Genomic DNA, 26,109 nt, shown 5'->3' with positions numbered 1-26,109 from the left:
TTCATTGAATTGGTTAGGGGTGTGCAAAAAAATCGGCACACTGCGGAAACCGGCCAAATTGGATTGGATCGCATCGAACCGGTCGTTTTTTTTGTCAAGCGGTCTGAAACGGTTTGCTGTATGCCCAAACCGCGGTTTATACAGTTTGAGCCCTCCGAACCGCCCAACTCTTCGAGCTTCCGTGAATAATAAAAATTATAATTATATTATATAAACTATTATTAATTTAATAGTGAGCTGTCTTTTGCATTAATTAAAGCTACGGGTGCCAATGCCATTAACACATGTCCTTTGCATTAATTAAAGCATTAAAGCTACGGAGGTGCCAATGCCATTAAGACATGTCCTTTGCATTAATTAAAGCTACGCGTTGGTGCTGCCATTAAGACATTTTGAATTGTCTTTCTCAGAGGCTCTCCTTTCTTGCACGCAACCCCATCCCCCCCCTCTCTCTCTCTCTGCCCTACAGCACAAGTGATGCCCATCTCTCTCTCTCTCTCTCGTTCTCTGCTCCCAGAGCCTCTCCATCCCACCATTCTTTCTCACACTCTCTCTGCCCGGCATAAGTGACACCCCCATTTCTCATTTCTTTCTCTCACATTATCTCTCTCTCGCTCTCTGCTCCCACAACCTCTTTTCGATCACTGCCACTGCCTCCCATCACCGCGAGCTCCACCGCTGATATCTCCATTGGCCCCCAACGTTGCCATCCACTAACGCTGTAGCCGATGGTTGCTGACCCGTTGCATCTCGCTTTCACTCTCGCTCTCTGCTGGTGGTTTGGTCGCTGTGACGCTCCCTCTGGCTCTTTCTCGTTCTCGACTTTGGTTCATTGCACGTCGACCTCTCTCTTGCTCGCTCTCGGACCCTCCACTCTTGATCTGTTCTATGGCCGTTGACTTCGGACAGCTCGGTGGTCGGCGGTCGCTATTGTGCGGGTTGCCCAGCGCCCCTACCTCTCTCTCGCACACTACCACTGTAAGTTCTCTCCTTTATTGCTCTATTGGGTTCTATGTTTTAGGCTTATAGGACTATTCTACAGGTTTGGTTGAGATATGTGCTTGTTGTTCTGCTTTTGATCAATATTGCATCAGACTACAGAAATCGCACTAGACCGCACCGCAAATTATGGTGCGGTCTGGTTCGGTTTTTGCGGACCAAACCAAACCAATGGCAAACCACATGTGCAGTTTGGCATGTTGAAAATACCCTAAACCATCCAAACCACACCGCGAACACCCCTAGAATTGGTACACACACATATATATACATAGGATGCTTACCTAATTATGGAAACAAATCTCCTAATTGAATAATTTTCTCTTTACAGTAACATAGATATAATCACATTCTAATTACAGCTTCAAGTCTACAGAATATGGACTAATCACATATAATATCGTCGATTTGTCTACTTTGATTCACGAAAGATATTAGAAATTAGGTATAGGGTTTAGGGTTTATTTGAATTTTAATTTAGATTTAATTTTTTTTTACTTTTATCTGGATAATTATATTAGGGTGATTATCTTTTTTGGATAATTATATTAAGGTAATTATCTTTTAATCATTTATAGAATATTAGTTGATTTATCATATTTTGTTTAAGTTTTAGATACTTAAGACTTTTAATTAGCTTTATCTTTTATTTATTTTGTTGAATAATTATGTTAATCATGTTTTACTTAGGCTTGGGTTTTGGCATATAAATAGGCTTATGAGCTAATAAATAATTACCCTGATATGATGATATTTTATACTATTTAAAGGAAGAGACAAAAAGCATTGAATATTTATTCATGTTTTAGGTATATACACAACTCTATAAGGTACAACCCAGGAAAGCAAATAGCTATGTACGCAGCTAAGCATGTATAACTAGGGATGGAGCCAGAAATTTTTAGGAAGGGTGGGCAAAAATTAAATAGTATAAAAAAATTTTTAAATAATATAATATTAAAAAAATATATCAATATAAATTATACAATCGACGCATTTTCATATTTTAGTAACGTCACATAATAACGTCATTATCAATTTTATTAAAGATCTATTTTTCAATATATATAACTAAATTGCCGTTCAATCATTAAACTTTAATTCGATTGCGTAGCTAAGTCTTAATAAGCTTCATAACAGACTATCGTTCAATCATTGATCTCCAATTTAATTGCGTAGCCGAGTCTTGACAAGCTTCATGATAGAAAATAAAATATATTTTCTGCCATAGTTTCACATATGTAATTGACAAATTTGTAATAGAAAATGGAAAAAAATTAATCACTTTAATTAAAATGCACTGACAGTCGCCACCAGGTTAACATACACAACAGAAAAGTGGGCCAGATTTCCATATATCTTTTTTTTAATCTTCAGTCAATACTAAAAAACACATTGGCAGTCACCACCAGCCACTATGTTGATGGTTTTCGGTGATTAGAGGCAACAACCCGACACTCTTATTTCCATCGACCAACATACCAAAAAACCAGTAAAATCTAACAGTCAAATTTCGTAGATCTAAGCTTAAACTTCTGGTCAAACCCAATGCCCATAAATGCACTGGCAGTCGTCATCGGCCACTGTGGCTGATGGTTTCCGGCAATCAGAAGCAATCACCTGACACCTTTATCCCATCAACAAACATACCCAAAATCTAGAATTTTTTAAAAATCTAGGGTGAGCAACTGCCCGCCCTTGGCTGTATGTGGCTCCGCCCGTGTATAAAGCTAACATATACAATTGTGATTCTTCTTTCTCTTCTGCAATGTCTTCTCCTTCCTTTTTGTTCTTCTTCATCAATCTTCTGCAATCTTTCTACTGTTTTGCATCACCCTGACTCCATTTGCTAGTAAAAAAAATTGAAATTGGGTATAGTATAATGCAGTACAATATGGAAACTAAAAATAAAATTTACTCCTCGCATCCCCCCCCCCCCAAAAAAAAAAATGACAGAAGAAAAAAGAAAGCAGAGACTGATTCCATGAGAAGCAAGAGCTCTGACCAGACAGGAGTTAAAAAGGGCTTTGTTTCCCACTAGTGATTCATGTCCCAATCAATTTGGATTTTCAATTTTGCTTCTATTTCATTCACTTAAAGGAAACCTGTTGCATTTCTTTAGACTAACATATTATATCAATCAATTAGTTATTGTTTGTGGGAATTTGATTTAATTTTGTATATTCCAGGTCTCATGAGCAAATGTCAGTGAAAATGGTTGACCATATTGTTGACAAACACCATATTGAAATTGACTCTGAGGCCATCAGAAGAGTTAAGGTAAGCTGGTGAAATAGAGGTTCATCTGTTGCATAGCTTCTGCTAGTTGTCTGCATTTTACTTATGAGTCCTCAGAGCTTATATTTGATTTTGGGTAAATTATTACCAAACCTGCTGTTAGGTTATTTTACGGACACCCCCTGTGGTTTAATTTTGGCATTTTGTGTTGTTGTGGTTTTTTGGTTTTCTCAATCAGCCCCTTCTGTTTGTTTAAATCCCAATGGCATTACTTATTTAACTAAAATTAAACCAAATTAATTATCTGTTAATGATTCTGTTTTAAATTGAGTTAAACTTACTAAATCCCCAAGCCTTAATTTCATAATCTGAACCATCTTCTTCCATTGCAAGATCGTGAAAATCTCACCAAAGAGAGAACAGGAAAAAAGATTGGTTGCTAGAAGGGTTTAGGGCACCCAACTCTACTTGATTTGAATCTCATCTCTGTCAATGGTATGAAGGCTCTGGTGTTTTATATATGTACACTCATTACAAATGTAAACACTCACATATAGAGAGAGGAGCTCAAACTGCATTGCTTCACTCCTCCGTTGCTTAATTAGTTAAAATAGAGGGCTCTTGAGGTTGATTTGAATCTAAATCTATTATAAATGAAGCCCCCAACACGCACACACACATGCAAATATATATGTATAGAGAGAGAGAGAGAGAGAGAGAGAGAGAGAGAAATGAAGAAAGAAATGGAAGGATTTTGTTTTTCTATGAACAAAATGTGCATACTATACACATTTTTGTTCCTCTGTTGCTTGCTGAACATTGAAATTGGATGGATTTTTATTTTTGTTAAATAAGATGACCAATGGCATATTGGTGTAAATAGTTCTAGAATTCTTGTATATATACTCACTTGTATTACACTCTTAATCAAGTGAACACATTATTTTCTTCTCACATGTTATCAGAGCAAGTGTGAGAAAGACACTCCAGTGGTGCCTTTCTTCTCTCTCATTATGCTATCCTGCAGCTGTTTTTCCTCAAGAGAGCAAATCTGTCACCTTCGCTGCCTCAACATTTGGCGTTGCTAATCGCCATAGTTGTCCGCCTCTTTGCCACGAGCCACACTACCTGTGTGTGCCATCACCATCACCGTTGGTGTAGGCTACCTACTGTTGTAACCCCCGTTACTGACACTAGCATCCTCATATATGACTTGCATGCGATTGCCAGCCATCGGATTTGCCTCAAATCTACCTCGCCTGTGATCGCCGATCACCGGATCTACCTCACTCGTGATCGTCAGCGACACTATCCTTAGATTCGACTTACTTGCGATCGTCGGCCACTAGATCTCATCGGATTTGCCTTAGATCTACCTTACCTGCAACTGCCGGCCACCAGATCTTCTCGGATTTGCCTTGCCAGCCGCTAGGCCTTGACGCCGCCACCCACCAAGGGGCGCAGATCCACTCGCCGACCTCAGATCTACGACATCATCGCCCAACTCACCTCTTCTCCACCTCCTCGATGTTGTAGTAGATTGATCGCTGCCTCCGTTTCTGATTGTGCTTCCAGATCGGGCATCGATATCGCGTGGGCCTCCTTGGTCGTGTCTCCGGCCACCCTTGTTGTCACTACCGCTTACTAACGCCACTATCGCCAGCCTCCAGGCACCATCACAGCCTCTAGATTCATAGCTCCATCACGATCTCTTTGCTGCCTCTATGTTACTACTGCCCACAGTTTTTAGATTTGCGGCTTTTAGATCTCCCAGTGGCCTTCAGATTTGAATCCTTCAGATCTCCCTGCGACCTTTAGATTTGTTCGCCCAAATCTGGTAGATCTGCCCCTCATCACTTTTCATTCAGATCTAGTCTAGATCCACCTACTCCAGATCTGATATGTTCCAAATCTAGTCAACCACAACAACAAACTATTCTTTCTATATCATATCCTCATCTATAGAACACTTATCATCTACAAGCTCCTCCACCACATCTGCACCTGTAACCATTCCTCACTTTTCTGCCATTGACATTTGGTTTCTTGGACATGGTCTTGAGGATCATTTATCAAAGCCATAACAACTATTCCTAAAGAAGATCAACCTCTTTGGAAAAAGGTGGATGCACAGTTAATGAGTTTGCTGTGGTAGATTGTTGAGCCAAACTTGATGCCTATATTTTGGCCTCTTCGTGAGTGTAGTACTCTATGGACTCAAGCGCGTGAGTTATATACGAGTGACATCACTCATATTTATGATGTGATTGGTACTTTGTTCCGTCTACAATAGGCTGATTTGGACATGACCACATATTTGGGTAAGCTTCAAGCTTCCATTACAGATTTTAACGAGTTAATGCCCTTTGATATAGATATCAAGAAGCAACAACAACAACGTGATCAAATGTTTACTATCCTTTGTCTTTATGGGATCCAACCGTAACTTGAACTAGTTAAGACACAAAATCTTAGCAGTGCCTCTCTACCTCCTTTGACAAAAGTATTTGCCAGGTTACTTAGGGCCTTTTCCATCAGTATTGATCGTGGCCCATTTGCACTTGGAGATCATTCAGCCCTTACAACTACACAGATTGATCGTACTTGTTGTGGTAGTGGTGGGCGTCCTTGGCCTTAGTGCTCCCATTGTAATCGTATTGGTCACACTTAGGAGACATCTTGGTCACACTCGGGAGACTTGCTATCATCTACATGGTTGCCCACCTCAAGCAGCCAGTATTGCTAACATGGTTGTTGGCACATCAGAGGGTCTAACGTCTATCACACGTAGTGATTCCTCACCAGTGACTATCTTTGAGGGGGAGTATGCTTAGTTCCTTTAATTTTGGGTAGCACAACAGGTTACTTCACCAGTCCCACCACTTGGTCCAATCGGTAATCCTACTGCATGCTTTACTAAGTCATATTCTCTTGACCAGTGGATCTTTGGCTCTAGTGCCACTAACCACATGTCTGGTAATCATTCTCTCTTATCTCATATTCAGACCTTGAAGTCTTTACCTCCTATTACTTTGGTTGATGGCTCTCACGCCTTAGTCACATGTATTGGCTCAACATCACCCCGTCCTACTTTACCCTTATCATATGTTTTTCATTTACCACAGTGTTCATTTAATTTACTTTCTACCAGTCAACTCACTTGTAGTCTTAATTGTTCTATAACTTTTTTGTTTGATTTTTTTCTTGTCCAGGATAGGAGGATTGGACGAACGATTGGCATGTGGCATGAGTCTCATGGACTATACTATCTGTCTCACCCTACTTCATCAGTAGTGTGCACGACCACTGCTTCCCCACTACAAGTCCATTGTCGATTAGGGCACCCGTCTCTACCCAATCTAAAGAAAAATGTTTCCTAGTCTTTCTAATATTTCTTCCTTAGAGTGTGAGTCTTGTAAATTTGGGAAACATAGTCTTAGTTCTTTCCCAAGAAGAGTCAATAAACGTGCTAGTTCTCATTTTTCAGTGGTTTATTTCAATGTATGGGGTCCCAGTTGTGTTAGTTCAAAAGTCGGTTTTGGTATTTTGTAACCTTTATTGATGATTTTTTTCATGGGTATATTTAATCAAAACGTGTTTAGAATTGTTTTCTGTCTTCACTAGATTTTGTGCTGAAATTAAAACTCAGTTTAATGTGCCTATCCGTGTGCTCCGTAGAGATAATGCTCTTGAATATTTCTCCTCACCATTTAAATCGTATATGGCATCCAATGGGATTCTTCACCAAACTTTGTGTCCTGGAACCCCACAACAAAATGGGGTGGCTGAACGAAAGAATCGTCATTTAATTGAAACTGCTCACACACTTCTTCATATGCATGTTCCACTTTAATACTGGGATGATGTTGGCTTAACTGCATGTTACTTTATTAACCGAATGTCATCTTCTGTCCTTAATGACCAGATTCCTTATTCTGTTCTTTTTTCTCAGGTTGATTTATATTCTCTTCCTCCTCGTATCTTCGGAAGTACTTGCTTTGTTCATCATCTTGCCCCAAGTCATGATAAACTATCTGCTTGTTCTGTGAAATGTGTTTTTCTAGGTTATTCATGCCTTCAGAAGGGTTATCGTTGCTACTCTCCTCAATTAGCTCGGATGTGATCCTAGGGATGAAGTGGTTAGCCACAGTGGGGAAAATGAATGTGGATTGGAAACCTTTAACAATGAAATTTTGAGTGGGGGGTATGGCAGCTTAAGTAAAACCATGGTGTCCTTGAAGGCCATGATGAAAGCTCTCAAGGGAAGTAGGGAGGGGATGCTGCTGGAATTGGGAGCCTTGATAGCAGAATTTGATGTTGCAAGGGGTGCTGGAAGAGTTTGAAGGGGTATTTTCTAATCCCGAGGGGTTGCCACCATGCAGAAAAAAGGACCATGCTATTAACCTGATTCCAAGAACCGCTTCCGTACATGTGAGACCCTACCATTACCCTTACTTGCAAAAAAATGAGATTGAAAAACTGGTGGGTGAGATGTTGGGGGCTGGGATTGTGCAGCCAAGTTGCAATTCATTTTCTAGCCCGATGTTGTTGGTTAAGAAGAAAGACAGAGGATGGCGGTTTTCTGTCGATTACAGGGCCTTGAACAAGGTAACCATCCCCGATAAATTCCCTATACCGGTGATTGAGGAGTTGCTGGACGAGCTGCACGGGGCTATGGTTTTCTCCAAGCTGGACCTAAAATCTAGCTACCATTAAATTAGGGTCAAGGCTGAAGATGTTCCCAAAACAACTTTCCGAACACATGAGGGCCACTACGAGTTCCTAGTTATGCCATTCGGGTTGACAAATGCACCCGCCACCTTTCAATCGTTGATGAATGATATCTTCAGGGAGTATTTAAGGCGATTTGTATTGTTTTTTTTTATGATATATTGGTGTATAGTAGGAGTTTAGAGCAACACACAAAGCACTTACGTTGTGTTTTAAAAGTGTTGGTAGAAAATCAGCTGCTTGCTAACAGGAAAAAGTGCTTGTTCGGGCAGCCGAAGGTTGAATACTTAGGCCACATCATTTTCCAACAAGGTGTGTCAGCTGATCACGCTAAGGTGCAAGCGATAGTAGATTGGCCTACTCCTACGACAATGAAGGAATTAATAGGTTTCTTGGGGCTCACGGGATATTATTGGCGCTTCGTGAAAGACTACGACAAGATGGCAAGACCCTTAACTGAACGATTAAGGAAGAATAATTTTTATTGGAATGTGGTAGCCGAGCAAGCCTTCCAGTAGCTTAAGGCGAAGATGATTTCCCTGCTCGTCCTAGCTTTGCCAGATTTTGGAAAACCTTTTGTGGTAGAGGCAGATGTTTCGGGGGAAGGCATGGGGGCTGTTTTAATGCAGGATCACCGACCCATTGCCTATTTCAATCAAGCTTTCAGTTAGTTAGGAAGGATGAAATTAGTTTATGAGCGGGAATTGATGGTCATGGTTTTGCGGTGCAAAAATGGAGACATTATCTTTTAGGGAGTAAATTTGAGGTTTGGACTGATCAAAAAAGCTTCAAATACTTGATGGAACAGCGGTTGGTGAGCCCTGAGTATCAGAGATGGATGGTAAAACTAATGGGATTTCAATTTGAGATTCATTATAGGCCAGGATTGGAGAATAAGGCTGCTGATGGGTTATCACGAATCAACCATACAATAGCCTTCATGGCTTTGACAGTACCAAAAGTAATCCAACTGGATCAATAGGCCTGAGAAGTAGAAGCAGATGGCAGGGTGCAGCGAATTATCAAGGATCTGCAAACTGATCCTACTTCCCAACCCAATTTTCAGTGGGTGGGCAGCCAACTGCTATACAAAGGAAGGTTGTATATATCGAAAGGGTCCTCTCTATTTCCATTGGTTCTACATGAGGGACATGATGGCAGTCTCAGGGGTCATTTGGGGTTCTTGAAGACTTACAAGCGAGTGGCGGCTAGTGTCTATTGGCAAGGGATGAAGAAGGACATCCACAAGTATGTGTGTAGCTGTTTTGTTTGCCAATAGAACAAATATTTAGCCTTGACACTTGGGGGATTACTGCAGCCTCTTCCCATCCCTAATCAAGTTTGGGAAGATATTGCTATGGATTTCATTGAGGGGTTACCAAGGTTAGGCAAAATGGATTCAATATTGGTTGTAGTAGACCGACTAAATAAATATGGGCACTTTATGGGGCTGAAAAATCCGTTTACTGTAGGGGAAGTGGCTAGATATTTTGTTAAGGAAATCGTAAGGTGACATGGCCTCCCAAGGTCCATTGTATCGGATAGGGACAAAATTTTCATGAGCAGATTTTGAGAGGAATTGTTCTGCCTCCAAGGTACGAAACTAAATCGAAGCACCGCCTATCACCCACAAACCGATGAGCAAACAGAGGTACTGAATTGGACTTTGGAAACATACTTGCGTTGTTTTGCTTCCTCTCAACCGAAATCATGGTCCATGTGGCTGCCTTGGGCTGAACTATGGTATAACACGTCCTACCATACAGCTGCAAGGAAGACCCTATTTCAGGTGGTGTATGGTAGAGAACCTCCAACCTTGGTGAGGTTTGAAAAATGTACCACGCCCGTGTCAATGGTGGAACGACAACTGGCTAAACGAGATAAGATTTTGGATGACTTGAAGACACAATTGCTGAGGGCTCAATCGGAAACAAAAAGAGGTTCTGATAGGAAGAGAAGAGAGGTAAAATTCAAGGTGGGGGACTTTGTTTACTTGAAATTGAGGCCATATCGTCAGAAATCGCTGGCTGGTCGCTCCAACGAGAAATTAGCTCCTAGATTTTATGATCCTTTTGAAGTTGAGAAGGAGGTAGGATCGGTCGCTAACAAATTGACACTGTCCTCTCATTGCAACATCCATCCCGTCTTCCACGTGTCTCGATTACGTGAGGCAAGAGGGGCGTTGAAGGCTAGTGTGGAAGTTCCCAGCTAGCTAAGTGTAGATTTAGAGCTATTGGTGGAGCCTGAGGCAGTTCTGGGGGTTCGATCTGGAACGAGATGTAAGCGACCTCATTTAGCAACAATTTCTTGATTTCCACTTTGAGGACAAGGTGAAAGTGAGGGGGGGACTTGCGTAATAGCAAGCTAGGGTGGAGGGAGTAAGGGCAAATAGCTGGTTTGTTTCTAACAAACCAGCATGTGCTGCCAAAGGCAGTTATGCTGTGTAGGATGGGTTATAAATAAGAGAAAGAGAGTGAGAGAGAGGAGTGAAATTTTGTAGAAGGTTGCTGGAGAGTTGGGGCCTCTCGGACGCCCTGGTGTTTCTTTCGTTTTTTTTCCTTAGTGAGCAGTGTAAAATTCCAATCGGAATTGAGTAATTCAATAGAATTTCAGTGCATTCGTTGGAATCCCAATGCTAAGGAGAAGGGAGGACTTTATCAGCTTTCAAGACTTGATCATCCTATTGAATTTAGGTCATATATTTTATCTTCTTTGGCTACTATTTCAGTATTTGAGTTATTGCTTTGGCATCAACAATTAGGGCATCCTAGTTTTGAGTATCCTAGGGCTTTGTATCTTTCTATTTCTAACAATAAAATTCAGAATTTCTATTGTGAACATTGCATTCTTGCAAAGCAAACCAAGAGTTCTCATCCTAATCATGCCTATAAACCTTTAAAACCATTTCATTTGGTCCATAGCGACATTTGGGGACCATCTAAGACTCCTAATCTAACAAATACTCGATGGTTCATCACATTTATTGATGACCACACAAGAGTTAGCTGGGTGTTCCTAATGAAAGACAAATTTGAAACCTACCTTGTTTTCAAAAGGTTTCATCAAATGGTCCAAAATGTTTTTCAATCACCCATTCACATTCTAAGATTTGATAATGGCGGAGAATACTTTTCCAATGAATTCAATCAGTACCTAAATGAGCATGGTATTATTCACCAAAGCTCATGTCCCTACAATCCCTAACAAAATGGGATAGCTGAAAGAAAGAATCGACATCTTCTTGAGACAGCAAGGGCCTTAATGTTTACTCGATCATTCCCAAATGCCTATTGGGGAGAAACTATTCTTACAGCAACCTACCTTATCAATAGACTCCCTTCAAAAGTTTTGGAATTCAAAACTCCTTTGAATGTATTTCTTGAGTCTTTTCCTCACCATACTAGAGTCCTAAATTCCTTTTCACCTAAGGTTTTTGAATATACTGTTTTTGTACACAAAAACCAGCTTACTCAATCCAAATTAAGCATTGAAGTGTATATTTGTTGGATATTCTCTTACTCAACAAAGATATAAGTGTTATAATCCCACTAACCGAAAATTTATTGTGTCCTATGATGTCTCTTTCATCGAACATCAACCTTATTTTCAAGACAACCCTCTGCAGGGAAATACCTCCAAAACAACAGATTTTTGGAGTACAATTATGCCTATACCTAATTCTTCTCCTACTCCACTCACTGCTCCTTTACCTACTCCTATCCTTAGTCCTGAAACATCCCAAATCAGTCCTGAATCTAATTCAGATTCTATTATTCTAGCCCTAAACCATCAAGGGGGAGAGAAAGAAAAGACCACAATTCAAGAAGATGATCAGGTTTAAAATAAACCACCATTAATGGTTTATTCTAGAAGGTCTCGTGATCCTTAGCCAACCAAACCATCTAATCCGGAGATAAGTCTAGAAAATGTGGCTGCAAGTGATACTAAGGTACATAACAGATTGGAAGATGATCTAGGTATTCCAATTGCCCTAAGAAAAGGGGTAAGATGTTGCACAAAACATCTTATCTCAAATTATCTTGGATATTCAAGATTATCTCCTCAATATCGATCATTTATTGTCAGTCTTGATAATGTGGCTATTCCTAGAGATATTTATTAGGCTCTACTAGATGAAAAGTGGAAGGCAACTGTCTTAAAAGAAATGAAAACTTTGGAAAAGAATGATACTTGGGAAATTACGGAGCTACTAGAGGGAAAGAAAGCAGTAAGCAGCAAATGGGTGTTCACTATGAAGTATGAGTCTGATGGGAGTATTGACAGGTACAAGGCAAGACTTCTAACTCAAGAATTCACTCAAACTCATGGCTTGGACTACGAGGATACATTTGCTCTAGTGGCTAAACTAAAATCCATCTCAGTTTTATTATCTTTGGCAATAAATCTAAACTGGAGACTACACCAATTAAATATCAAAAATGCTTTCTTGAGTGGTGAGTTGGAAGAGAAAATCTATATGAGAATACCATCGGGTTTTGAGGAAAATAACACAAGAGAGAAAGTATGCAAGCTAAAGAAGTCACTATACGGTCTTAAACAATCTCCTAGAGCATGGTTTAAGAGATTTAGTGATACCCTAAACAAGCTAGGATACAAGCAAGGGCAGACAGATTACACTCTTTTCACAAGAATTGAAGTTGATGGGAGAAGAACAATTTTGATAGTTTATGTTGATGATATAATCATCAACTGAGATAAGCATTCGAGGTAAAAGAGCTAGGAGAATTAAGATACTTCCTTTGATTGTAGGTGGCAAGAAGCAAGGAGGGTATCTTCATATCTAAAAAAAAAAATATACCCTAGATTTCCTAAGGGAAACAAACAAACTAAGGTGTAAACTAGCAAGTACTCCTCTAGATCCTAATTGGAAGAATAAAGAAGAGAAAGAAGAATATCAAGTTGACAAAGGAAGATATCAACGCTTAATAGGAAACCTTATATATTTATCTCACACAAGGCTGGATATTGCCTATGTTGTGAGCATCATCAATCAGTTCATGTGTCTACCAACCAAAAGACTTCTTGAAGCAGCTTACCATATTCTCATGTATCTCAAAGGAACACCTGGAAAAGGGCTACTGTTCAAGAAAAGTCAGGATAGAGGAATTATTGGCTATGCAGATTTGGATTGGCAAGTTCCATTGAAGATAGTAGATCCACATCAGGGTATTGTACCAAGCTGTGGGGAAACTTAGTGACTTGAAGGAGCAAGAAACAAGAAGTTGTTGCTCGTAGTAGTGTTGAAGCTGAGTATCGAGCCATTGCTTAAAGGATTTGTGAGATAATATGGATAGAAAGATTGATGAAAGATCTTTCTATGCCTATATCATCTCCTAAATTACTTTATAGTGATAGCAAATCATCTATCAGTATTGTAAACAACCTAGTGCAGCATGACTGGATGAAGCATGTCATAATTGATGGGCACTTTGTCAAGCAAGAGATGGAAGAAGAAGACATAAGACTCACTTATGTTCCTACTGAAGATCAAGAAGCATACATTGTAACTAAAGCCATATAAAAACAAGGTTTTGAAGATCTTAGAGGCAAGCTGGAAATTATTGACATCTATTTCTCAGTTTGAGGGGAAGTGTTGGAGGCCGCTAAGGAATTATAAGAGGCTTGGGATTATAGTTTCATGTAATCAGGAAACTCAAACAGAAAGATAAGGTAGAATAAGGATGATTTAGTCATAAGTTATCCTAGTTATTGTTGTTCTAAATCCATAAGGTAGATAGCAAAATGTTGTAATCTACTCCTATAAAATAGGAGAATCGTTAGGAGCTTTTTTTAGCAGATTTTTTAGAACTTTTGTATATATATATTTTTCAGATCAATGAAATTATTCATGGTGGTGTGATTTCATAATTTTCTACTTAGTTTCTTCAGTTTTGTATGCTGGGTTGTCAAATGGCATTTACCATTGGTACATATTTCCCCCAAGTTCTATCTAGAAAAAGAAAATGAAAGATGCAACTGTTTTTCCAAAATCCTCCTATACTTTGATGTTTCTTTTGTCCTAAACATATTATGCTTGTATCTTCAGCAATGCTAAAATTCAAGCAGTAGTTTCTGTTTGGGGTCAGTGCCTTATTGTGTACATATTTTTGCCACTAATTTTGTTGCAAATCTCTTAACCATCTTTAAATAGTATTTGTGAGAATCAAACACTCTTCAGATTCCTGCTCCAACAAACTTTTAGAGTTCATCATTTCACACTCTTGGTTGCTTGCCTTCTCTATGTGATGTGGAGAGAGCAGAAATTATAAGTCCGTTATGATGGCTTTAACTTTTTCATTCTTTAGAATCTGTCAATAGGCTACTTCCGTAGAAATTATTTTTAGACCATATCACTGTGTGACTGTGTTGTTTAATAGTGATAAGCTTATCTAGGTTGATGATGGCCTTTAAGTAATATGGCTGGTTATTTTCTATTCGTATTATCTATAGTATTATATAAGCAAACAGGGTGTTTTAGTGTTATGAAGCCCTGCCAAGAAAGTGAGTTCCCAAACTACCCTCTATTTATTTTGTTTGAAGAACAAAAATAAATTCTACTAATAAGATTTGAACTTATGACCTTCAACTTATAACATACTTAAATTTATCACTACACTAAATCTAATCTTCATTTAAATTTTTCCTAAAAAATATAAAAATAAATTGCAACTGCCAATTGCTACCCAATGAATCTTCATTTAAAATATTTTATTTTTTAACTTGCACATGCACAGCATGAGCTACAGCTCTAATACTATATAAAGAGTACTTGGATCACAATGTAATGGTTACTCCATTACTAATATTGTTCTCACCTGTTTTCTTTAGGTTCCTTTTTTGCTTGAGTGCAGAGTGTTTGATATGATTAAATGTTGCCTACCTCTCAGTTACTTTTTGGTGGTGAAATAGCCATTTCTTCTCTCACTTTAATGGTTATGATTTGTTGGCAGGAAATGATACTTGCTAGCTCTGAGTTTGCTTCACCCAAAGTAGGTTTTTCCAACATAATATCAAGTGCATATTTTAATGCCTAGCTGAGCCCCTTTGCCACTTTTTGGTGTACTTTTCAGCTCGTAGTTTCGTTCTCAATTATTTAACTCGTAATTTTGTGTGTGTAATATGTAGAGCACAAGGGAGAAGCATTTCTTATATGATATTGTTGCAAATGGTAGAAATGGAATTGATGTTGACAAGTCAGTTAAATTTTTTCTATCTCTACTATCTATTTCAGTTTCTTCTTTTCCTTCATTTCAATTTTTTTATAGCAGAAGCTTTAGTTTGGTTCTATTGCATGTGTTACAATTACTTCTGGTTTTAATTGATTTGCAGGTTTGATTACATCATCCGTGATTGTCGAGCTTGTGGCCTTGGATGCAACTTTCAGTTTCAACGGTTCTTGTTCAAAACTCTCTTTGTTATCTCTCTGAGTCTCTTTTCCCCCCTCCCGTGCCAGTGAATAGGGCTATCAAATTGTGCAAATGAGATGCACTTTACATGCATCCTACTTATGGGAAATGAACTGTGGCATTTTATTTGTAACCAACAATAACATATGAAGCCTTAATCTAGTGCTGTAGGGTTGGCTACATGGATTTTAGTTTGCCAATCATCTCTATCTATAGCTTTTATCATATACATAATCTGTAACCAACTGAAAAAATATAAACTCTGCCACATAGATAACATTTCGAGCAATAATTTTTCTTTGTTCCTTGCAGGTTAATGGAAACAATGCGAGTTATAGGTGATGAGATCTGTTATCGTGCTAAAGAGTGTAAGCACCTTTGCTGGAAATTTACTCATCCTGGTTATGCTTGATCATGATTTCACTCACACTTATGATGAAATTTCAGATCTTACTATCCACAAGTTATTTGCCACTCGTGCTGATCTGTATAGAACAGTCTACACACATCCCAAAGTAAAGGTACAAGAGCAACTTTGCTTTGAACTAGATTGAATTTTTACTTAGCATTTTCTGTCAGGGTTCTGTTATTTTGTTTAATTTTCATTTGATGCATAGATTTGATTTTTGAAACAATTTAATGTTATTCTTTTTTTATTCATTTTAGGCAATAGAGATCATGATCGTAGATGCTTTGTTGAAAGCAAATGATTACCTGGACATTGCATCTCATGTTCAGGATCCTTCTCAGTACTGGAAGGTGTGGAGAATTATCTACAATTATCCCGATATTGAGTTGATATTTGAGCTTTATTGAACTGTGAGTTTTTAGATGATTGATGAGGCAAAATCCATGTAGCCAACCTCACCTGCTGGGATTAAGACTTGGTGTTTGCATAGAACTGTAAAATAAAAGAATGTGAAAATGTACTTCATAAATGATTTGTATACATTCATCATCTTGTTCTAATGTAAAGAAACAATATATTCCGAAGATACAGAAAGTAAATACAAATCATCTAAAGTATATATAATTAATACGTGGAGAATTAGGGTAAGAATTTCTGAATATTCTTCATGAATCAATGGAATTATATATACAGTAGATGATTTACAAATGTGGAAACAGATGCAGATTTCCTAATCACCTATTAAGGTAAATTTCTATATACAAAAGACTAATTACATCCTTAATTCTAGCATTAACTTTCTATACTTATTCTAGCTTTGATTCGCGACACTCCCTCTCAAGTTGGTGAGTTGATGCAAATAGGGACTTAGAAATCAGACCCAGAAATGTCTTAATTGATTCCAATGAATGTGTACAACATCCTCTTTTTAAGGAGAGGATTATTAACAAAAAAGCAAGGAAATAATTGACAGCATCCTACCATTATTATTTTTCTATATTTACATAATATTTATATAAAACACTGATCCTAGAATATTCTAGGATCAAGGTTAGATTAGCACAATTCCAACACTCCCCCTCAAGTTGGCTTGTAGATGTCTTCCATAGCTAGCTTGCCAATAAGTTTATCAAACTGCTTCTTATGTAGACCCTTAGTTAGAATATCAGCAATTTATTCAGTTGTTGGAAGGTATGGCATGCATATTGTTCCAGCATTGATCGTCTCCTTGATGAAATGTTTTTCCACCTCTATATGTTTTGTATGGTCATGCAATACTAGATTATGAGCTATAGAAATGGCAGTCTTGTTGTCACAATAGACTTTTATAGGTACTAAATGAGAAAACTTCAGCTCTTCAAGTATTCGTTTGATCCACATTCAAGCCTTTTCCTAACTTCTTCTTGTACCTCTTTCAAATTCTTAGCATAAGCAACAGCATCATCACTAACCATATGCTGATTGGAGACATTCATGAGATCAACAATTTGATTAGGATTTGTTCCATATACCACTTGGAAAGGACTCTTCCCAGTAGATCTGTTAAAAGTGTTGTTATAAGCAAATTCAGCCTGTGGTAAAATTAGATCCCATTGTCGGATGTTGTCTTTTGGAAGGCAACGCAACAAATTCCCCAAGCTCCTGTTTACTACTTCAGTTTTCCTATTTGTTTGTGGGTGATAAGCACTATTGTACTGCAATTTTGTTGCTAATACTTTCCACAATGTCCTAAAAGAATGACATTGAATTGAGTGTGAATTTGCACATTGCCATGGAAGATCTAAAAGGTGTAGACAGATATTCAAGTGCATTATCACTACAAAGAACACAAATTTGCACATTGTAAGAATGAATGAAACCGTGTCTCTTTTCATTCTCATATAGCCCTAGTTATAGGGTTGAGTATTTACAACTTAGGAAAGTTTACAACAGCACACTTCACTTTAGGAAAGTATCCTAAATTGGAATTAGGAAACTATCCTAAACAAAATTTAGAAACTTCTAAAAAATTCAACACTCTAGATTAGCTTCCAGCAGTGGACGGTAGTTTTCTAGCCCTTTTGTTAGAAGTTCAACCACGTGTTTCTCGGATGGAACATAGGGAATTTGAATCATACCTTTCTCAAACTTTTCTTTTATAAAATGCCAGTCAATCTCAATGTTCTTAGTCTTGTCATGCTGCACAGGGTTTTGAGCAATGCTTATGATTGATTGATTATTACAAAATAATCTAATTGGACCTTTAACAGAATTTTTTTGATCTTCTAGAACAATTCTTAGCCATAACAATTCACATAGTCCAAGTGCCATAGTCCACTATACCGTGCTTCTTTCTTCGCCAAGAGACCAAGTTTCCCCCTAAGAACACATAATACCCAATAGTAGACCTTCTATCAATTAAAGATCCATCATAATCTGCATCTGTATAGCCTTCAATGTCCGAAGTATCACCTAATTTGAATAAAATTCCTTTGCCTGGTGTTGTTTTTAAATAACACAATATCCTTCTTCCAGCCTGCATATGATCCTCAATAGGGCTATGCATAAATTGGCTTACCAAGCTCACTGCATAGGCAATATCCGGCCTTGTGTGTGACAAGTAGATCAACCGACTCACCAGCCTTTGATACCTCCCTTTGTCTACCGATGGACTGCTAGTATCTCCTCCGAATTTAGTATTAGGTTCCACTAGAGTGCAAGCTCCTTTTCCTCCCAGCAGACCTGTTTCCTTTAGAAGATTTAGAATATACTTGCATTGGGATAGGAAAATACCTTTTCCCAAGAAGTATTTGAGTGAACCCAGGTCTTTTATTTCAAAATTTTGAGCCAACTTGTTCTTTAGGACCTTATGTTCTTCTATGTCATCCCCTGTGACAATAATGTCATCCACATAAACTAGAAAAGCAGTCACTTTTCCCTTTAATGAGTGCTTAAAAAAGAGAGTATGCCCCCACTGCTCTGATGGTATCCCATGTGTCTCTTGGCCTTGGAGAACCTATCAAACTAGGCTCTCAGTGACTGCTTGAGGCCATAGAGTGCCTTCTTCAACTTGCACGCTTCATCTGATTTTCCTTTCTTAAACCCTGGCGATGGTTTCATGAACACCTCTCTTCTAAATCACCATGAAGAAATGCATTCTTCACATCTAGTTGTTGTAGTTGTCATCCATAGTGGGCCACTAGAGATAAAAGGATCCTCACAATGGTCATCTTTGCTACTGGAACAAAAGTCTCCAATTAGTCAATCTCATACAATTGGGTGTAGCCCTTAGCCACTTATCAAGCCTTGTATCTTTCCAAAGACCCATCTGCATTATATTTTAAGTTAAAAATCCATCTACAACCCACTAGAACCACCCCTTTTGATCTAGGCACTAGATCCCATGTTTTATTTTTCTCCAATGCTCCCATCTCCTCCTACATAGCTTGCTTCCATTTCTGACCCTTTAAAGCCTCATCCACCGTTTTAGGGATGACAATAGTGTCTAGGGAAGTCAGAAAGCTTTTATGCCTTTGGGAAAGTCTGTGGTAGGAGATATAGTTGGCTAGAGGATGCTGGGTGCAACTTCTAATCCCTTTTCTAATGGCAATAGGAATATCCAGATCATTAGGGTTAGAATTAGAAAGAATGAGACATTTTAGTACTTGGATGGGAATCAGATGTTGATCCTTGTTGAGATTGTAGAATAGGCTCAGGTCTTCTATGGTACACAAAAGGAGAGCCCTTGAACCTTACTGAGGATGAAACCTCAAGTTTACCTGCTTGGTCAGGGATGTTTTGCTCATTGGAAATAGGTGAGTGATGATCAAGGATTGGTTCAAATGTTGATCCAATGGTCTCTTCTGTCTCTGTAGGAACTAAATCTAAATTAGGAAGGAAACTTCCTTGGTCACCCATCTGCTGATTCTCTCCTTGGGGACCAAGGTGAGAAGAGCCAAAAAAATGGTTGAGATTCAACAAATGTCACATCCTTAGAAACAAAGAATTTTCTAGTGGAAAGACGGTAGCATTTGTAACCTTTTTGGGTAGGTGAATAGCTAAGAAAGAGACATCTAAGAGCCCTAGGATCAAGTTGTCTCAATTTTGCTTAGGAATTTGAACAAAGGCTACACAACCAAAGACTTTAAGGGAAAGAGAGTTATGTAGGCTGATGTCAGGAAAATGGGATGAAAGGCATTGAAAAAGACTTTGATGGCCAAGCAGTTTAGAAGGTACTCTATTAATTAAGTAGGCTACTGTGAGTAACATGTTTTTCAGTAATGGAAAAAGAGGATGTCCTAGCCAATAAGAATGAAGCCAGATGTGAGTAAGAGTTGTAGAAGACTGGGATGAGCAGGCTAGCTTAGGTTGAGTCCCTTTAGGCTTCAAATTCTCCCTTCTTAAGAGATACAACCATTCCACTCCTCAACAACACCAATCATCCTCCTCGTGTTCACTTCTTGAAATTCACAAGCATGAGAAGAAAAAAAAAATATGGCAATTGAGATCCTTAGTAATTTGATAGACAGAAATCACGTTGGTAGATAGGTTAGGAACATGCAAAACCTGTTTGACAGGAAGAATAGGGCTAATAGTGACCGTGCCCTGACCTTTTATAGGAATGGACGTCCCATTGGCACTGGTAATATGTTTAGGAATTTCAAGTGACTTATAAGTGTCAAAAATAGTGAGGTCATGAGACATGTGATCTGTAGCCCCTGAGTCTGGAATCCACAAGTTATCCCTATCGGTTTTTTGAGGCAATAAGAGAGTTAAGAGTGCTAGCAGTTGCCTTGTTGGGAAAGAAAGCATGACCCATCCTAAATGGTTTTCAAAAACACCTTAAGTTTGTTGATTTCATCTGCATTTAGTTGGTTGAGATTAGCTCTAGCAATAGATTTTGCCTTATCCATAACCTCCTCTTGCTTGCTCGAAAGGTAGGCTTGATTCCTAGAGGGTAGATTTCTGAAACTCCCTATTTTTTGCAGCATGACCTCCTTTCCATAACGTTTGAAACAAGTCTCCCGAGTGTGTTTAGGTTTTTTACAATAGGTGCACCACAATCCTTCTTTCCCTTGTGACTTGGGTGACCCCTCAAACTTCCATTGTGAGTTATGAATTTTGTTCCTTCTCCCTTATTAGTTAGCATGGCTGATCCTTTAGAGTTGGTCTCACCAAGCATAGCTATTCTCCTACTCTCCTCACTTTGGACAATAGAAAAAACTTCCTTAAGGGATGTAAGTTTTTCTTTTCCAAGGGCTTGTACCCTAACCTAGTCATATTTTGCATTGAGACCTACTAAAAACTTTACAATTCTATCCCTCTCAAGAATAAAATTAAGGGTGGCTGCATCTTCACTACATATCTTCTTAATGTCTTGGTAGTGGTCAAGTTCAAGCCAATACCCTTTCATCTTATTATAATATTCAGTAACTATTAAGGCCCCTTGCTTAGTGCTACTCAATTTCATTTTAATCTAAAAAATGACTAAGGCATTTTGAACCTTAGAGTAAGTCTGCCTAACCATCTCCCAAATGTCTTAGCAGTGGATAAAAACATATAGTTTTTACTAACTTCATGTTGTATGCACTCCACAGCCATGACATGATCATGGAATCTTTTATGTCCCAAGCTGGGAATCTGGGATCTGATACCTTGGGGCCTAATACTGTTAAATGGCCTATCTTTCCTCTTTCTTTTAGGAAGGTCTTCACCAACTGAGCCCACTGTAGGTAATTTTGGCCATCCAAGTGATAGGAGTGGTGCATCCCGGGTAGATCACTTGTAGGCAGACTTCCTGTGGGCTGATCAAACGGATTAGTCTCTCTTGAGGTCGTAGATAGAGCAATCTTGGAGATTTCAGACATATTTGGTGAGATAAACGGAGTAGGATGGTGTAGTAAAGGCAAAATAGCAAGGAGGAGTTGAAGGCACTAGCTTTCGAAGGATGGCAATGAAGGCTAGGAAGAAACATAAAGTATTGGGGTGCAATGAAGGCTGGAAAAAATTAGAAGCACAGCTCTAATACCATGTAAGAATGAATGAAAACCATGTGTCTCTTTTCATTATCATACAACCCTAGTTACAGGGTGAGTATTTACAACTTAGGAAAGTTTACAACAATACACTTTAGGAAAGTATCCTAAATTGGAATTAGGAAACTATCCTAAATAGAATTTAGAAACTTCTAAAAAACTCAACACTTTAGATTAGCTTCCAACCGTGGACGACAGCTTTCCTTTCTTTTTTCTCTTGAATTTCACATAGGAATCAACACATATTGAATTGAGTGTGAATTTCCACACAAGAGGTGGTAAAGATGGAAAATAGTTTTGAATGATTTTTCATTAGATGTACCTAAATAGTACATGAAAATCATGAATAAAGGTGATAAAATAACGAAACCCTTGTTTTGAAGGCACACGACTAGGACCCCACACGTCAAAATGAACTGGAAATGGGGAACTGACATGCTTATTGACTCTACTTGGGAATGAACTAGGATTATGTTTCCCGAGTAGACATGACTCACACTCTTAAGGTAAATATTGGACAAATTGGGAACCATCTTCTTTAGACTAGATAGAGATGACTCACACTCTAAGGTAATAAGCAATTTACCTCTAGGGGCGAAGCAATGGTAGTATGAGCCACAGACGGAGCAGATGAAGAGAGATAGTATTGTGAATAAAATAATCTGTGTATTCTACTAAAAGTGTATAATATAAGAGAGTATATATACAAGTATTTTAAGTTAATTACATTAATATCCCTTACTTATTTTATTTAACACTCCCCCTCAAACTCGAGCATATATATTGAGCATGCCAAGTTTGGTACAAATGTAATTTACACGAGAACCTCTAAGCAACTTGGTGAGTAAATCAGTCAACTAATCGTTGGAACCCACATATGTTGTAACTATATCCCCAGAGAGCACATTTTCTCTAACAAAGTGATAATCAATTTTAATATGCTTGGTTCTTTTATGAAACACGAGATTAGAAGTAATATGCATTGCAGCCTGATTGTCACAAATCCGTTGCATAGACTTGACCTACGTAACTCCCAACTCTTCAATTAATTGTTTCAGCACATTACATATTAGCTCACATATTGTTACGACCATTGCTCTATATTCAGTTTTTGCACTAGAACTGATGACAACAATTTATTTCTTACTTTTCCAAGAGACTAGGTTTCCACCACAGTATCCAGATGTGGATCACCTATCACTAGGTGATCCTGCCCAATCAACATTCGTATATCCCACAATCTGACTGTGTCCATGATTATGATATACTATATCCCGACCGGGGGGATTAATGGTGGCGAAGGCACAGGTCCTCAGTAGTAGCGGTGAAGTTAGCGACGGCAGAAGGAAAGCGAACAGGTAGTCGAAAAGAACAAAGAATAATATGCCGCAAGATGAAAGGATGGAGCAATTAGCAATGGCTACTAACGGAGAAGACGACGATGACGAAGATGAAGGCGGCGGTCATCGAATGACGACTGAAGGCAAACAGTCGTGATCGACTAGTGGCTATTCCAGAAAACTGAAATTGATGGTAACAAAACTAGATCTCACGACAACGAGTAACGAGGTGGCCAATGGCGGAAAGAACAAGCCGACAGCGGCATCGAAGGGCAGCAACGGCGGGATCTAGGGTTAGGGTTTTAGGAATGGCTCTGATACCAGTTAAACCCAGGATTAAGCGCTTACCACCGTACCAAAAGTTATAGTTGTTAGTAGAGGCGCAACTTTATTTCCTTAAACCCTGGCAATACAGAACCTCCACAGCGAGCTCCTAGAAGAATTTTGGGTTCTAGGGACCCGACAATCCCCCCCCCCAAAAAAAAAAAATTTGCTTCTACAGCGGCTCGAACTTGCAACCTCACTCTGATACCATGTGAATAAAATAATCTATGTATTCTATTAAAAGTGTATAATACAAGATAATATATATACAAGTATTTTAAGTTAATTACACTAATACCTCTTATTTATCTTATTTAACAAGTATAATCCTCGAGACTCATGCCTTGTGCTAATTGTTTGGCTAATCCTTTGATCTTGAACAAAGATAAAATTAGACAAAAAGGTTATGACATAATTAAACTCACTAGTAAGTTAATTGATAGAAAGTAAATTAAAGGAACATTGTGATAAATGTAGAACAAATGATAAGGGCAAAGTGGAAAGGGGTTTAACACTCCCAATACTGTTGATTGATGCTTGAGAGCCATTAACTAGTGTAACACGAGGTAAAGACTCTGAACTTTGGATATTAGAGAATAGAGAACTATTATCAAACTTGTGGTTAGTAACACTTGAGGCAAAGATCCATGGACCGAGAGAAGAGGATTGTGTAAAACAAGTAGTGGGGTTATCGGTGTGAGCAAAAGATGCTATAGATGACGGGTTGTGCTGTGTTGCTTGGAACTAAAGGAATTGAGCATACTCTTCCCTTGAGGTAGTTTGTAATACCCCATATTACATGGTGTTGAAAATAAATAATTTTGATTATTTTGAAAGGATCTCAGGTGGTCCGGGAAGCCCAAGAGCCGGTTTCGAAAAATTAATTAATAAAATTATCGAATTAGCGCCCGGTACTTAAATGTCCAGAAAAGAGGGCAAGAGATTAGTGAGTGTCTCGAGATAAGGATAATGATGCTGGAAGCGATCCGATCGGGAATAATTTTCGGAATAATTTCGGTACAAGCCCAAATGGGTGCCAGTCCCGAATGGTTGTAGGAGACCTCTGGGAAGCTGAGGAGACCCTAAGGGTTGTCCGGTTTTGTGAGTAAGGCAACTCTGAAGCGTTTTTGGGTCAAATAGAGATCCCACGCAGGCGCAGGGACGGAATTGATATTCCCGAGTAAGTATCGGTTATTAATTTTTGGGAAAATCAATAATCGAAGTGGTGTGGTGATAATTAATTAAAACTTGGAGGGTCCAAGTGTAATTATAAAATCCCCAAGTGTAATTAGAAGATTCCTCAAGGGAATTAATGAGAAATTAGTGGGGTTAAGTGTGTAATTTATAAGTGTGTGTATATATATATATATATATATATATGAACGCGCACACTGGAGGCAAGTTGCAGTAAAATTTGAAATCAAATTTCAAAATGTGAAGCATTTTGCCGAGAGCGAGAACAGAGAAGAGAGTGAATGAGAGAGGGAGCTCGGGACTGGGAATATGATCGAGAGAGAGGGAGAACGAGTGAGGGAGATGGTGGCCGGCCGATGGCCGACCAGCGACCTACAACTAGCGGCAGCGGTGGATGCTTGAGGCAGCAATCGTGGCTGAGGCAGAGGCGATGGCGCGGGGATGCGCTGAGGCGGCCGTCGATGGCTCAGGTGCGGGTTACATGTAGTGGTTAACACTTGCGTGATGCGAGAACTAGTGGACCTATAGCCATATGAAGGACTAGTGATGTGGGGGCTGATAGGTTGATGCCTCAAACCTTAGTGGGTTGTGAGGATGCGTGGGGCTAGCCTCATTTGCATGCATTTGACATACATAAACATGGTTATATTCATATTTTCATGCGTTGCACCCTTTCTGAGTCTTTATGACTCATGAGGTTTTACCTCTTGTGTAGATGTTGCAAGTCCAGATGCAAGCAAGGATGGCACCGGGAGGCTATTGTGGCAACTAGTTATGTTGCCCGAGTTGTGTATTTTATTATCTCTTGTATATACCATTGGGAGTAAATGTATGTGTTGTTGAGCGTTAAATGTATTTAATTATTGTAATCATCATAGTGTGATAAATGATTGTGAGATTGTTCGTTGTATATGGCTTAGTTGGACAAGCTGAGTTTCAGACCAAGTAAAGATCAGCGAGGTATATTCTCATAAATCGTAATACTCAACGAAGTGTTTGTTATGCTAGTTTTGTGCCTAGGTCACCTCTGGCTTGCTATGAGGCGAGCTGAAGAGAGGTGAAGCTCGCTCGGGTTTCGGGTCTCGGTCCGCTGAGTTTTTCTTGTTTGAGTTGGGATCGATTCCTGAGTGGAGCGAAGGAAAGGACGAAGCCTAGTTCCCACCTAGGGCGTTTCCTGTTGAAACATAGTCCAACCCTTCTGTTGTGATTTGTCGGGTGAGGAATCCGGTCGATTATTTACCGGTGGCGCCCGTAAGTGAGAGCGGGTCGTTACAGTTGGTATCAGAGCTTGGCTAGCTATAAGAATGGGGAAAGTTAGCGTGCTAGTGGTATCATGTATGGTCGGATAAGTGATTAATGTGAGTAATTGCCAGAGTTTTGGAATAAAGGATGTTTGGCATGATTTGGATGTAAGTCGGAATGTCCTAACTGCT

General features: G+C 39.0%; 1 protein-coding gene across 2 annotated transcripts in view; it reads left to right on the top strand.

Moving 5' to 3' along the window:
* Window positions 1-26,109, top strand: part of LOC127799470 (uncharacterized) — an 89,518-nt gene that overhangs the window by 50,829 nt on the left and 12,580 nt on the right. For both annotated transcript variants that reach the window (XM_052333525.1, XM_052333526.1), the window contains exons 7-13: window positions 3,189-3,279; window positions 14,940-14,978; window positions 15,115-15,182; window positions 15,319-15,381; window positions 15,708-15,763; window positions 15,843-15,916; window positions 16,062-16,154. In XM_052333525.1, the coding sequence (XP_052189485.1) occupies window positions 3,189-3,279; window positions 14,940-14,978; window positions 15,115-15,182; window positions 15,319-15,381; window positions 15,708-15,763; window positions 15,843-15,916; window positions 16,062-16,154 (484 nt within the window). The remainder of the gene's footprint in view (window positions 1-3,188; window positions 3,280-14,939; window positions 14,979-15,114; window positions 15,183-15,318; window positions 15,382-15,707; window positions 15,764-15,842; window positions 15,917-16,061; window positions 16,155-26,109) is intronic.

Source organism: Diospyros lotus, chromosome 4 (assembly GCF_014633365.1).
Source record: "Diospyros lotus cultivar Yz01 chromosome 4, ASM1463336v1, whole genome shotgun sequence".
NCBI classification, from domain to species: Eukaryota; Viridiplantae; Streptophyta; class Magnoliopsida; order Ericales; family Ebenaceae; genus Diospyros; species Diospyros lotus.
Note: the sequence above shows the minus strand (reverse complement) of the source record. Positions and strands in the feature narration are given on the sequence as shown.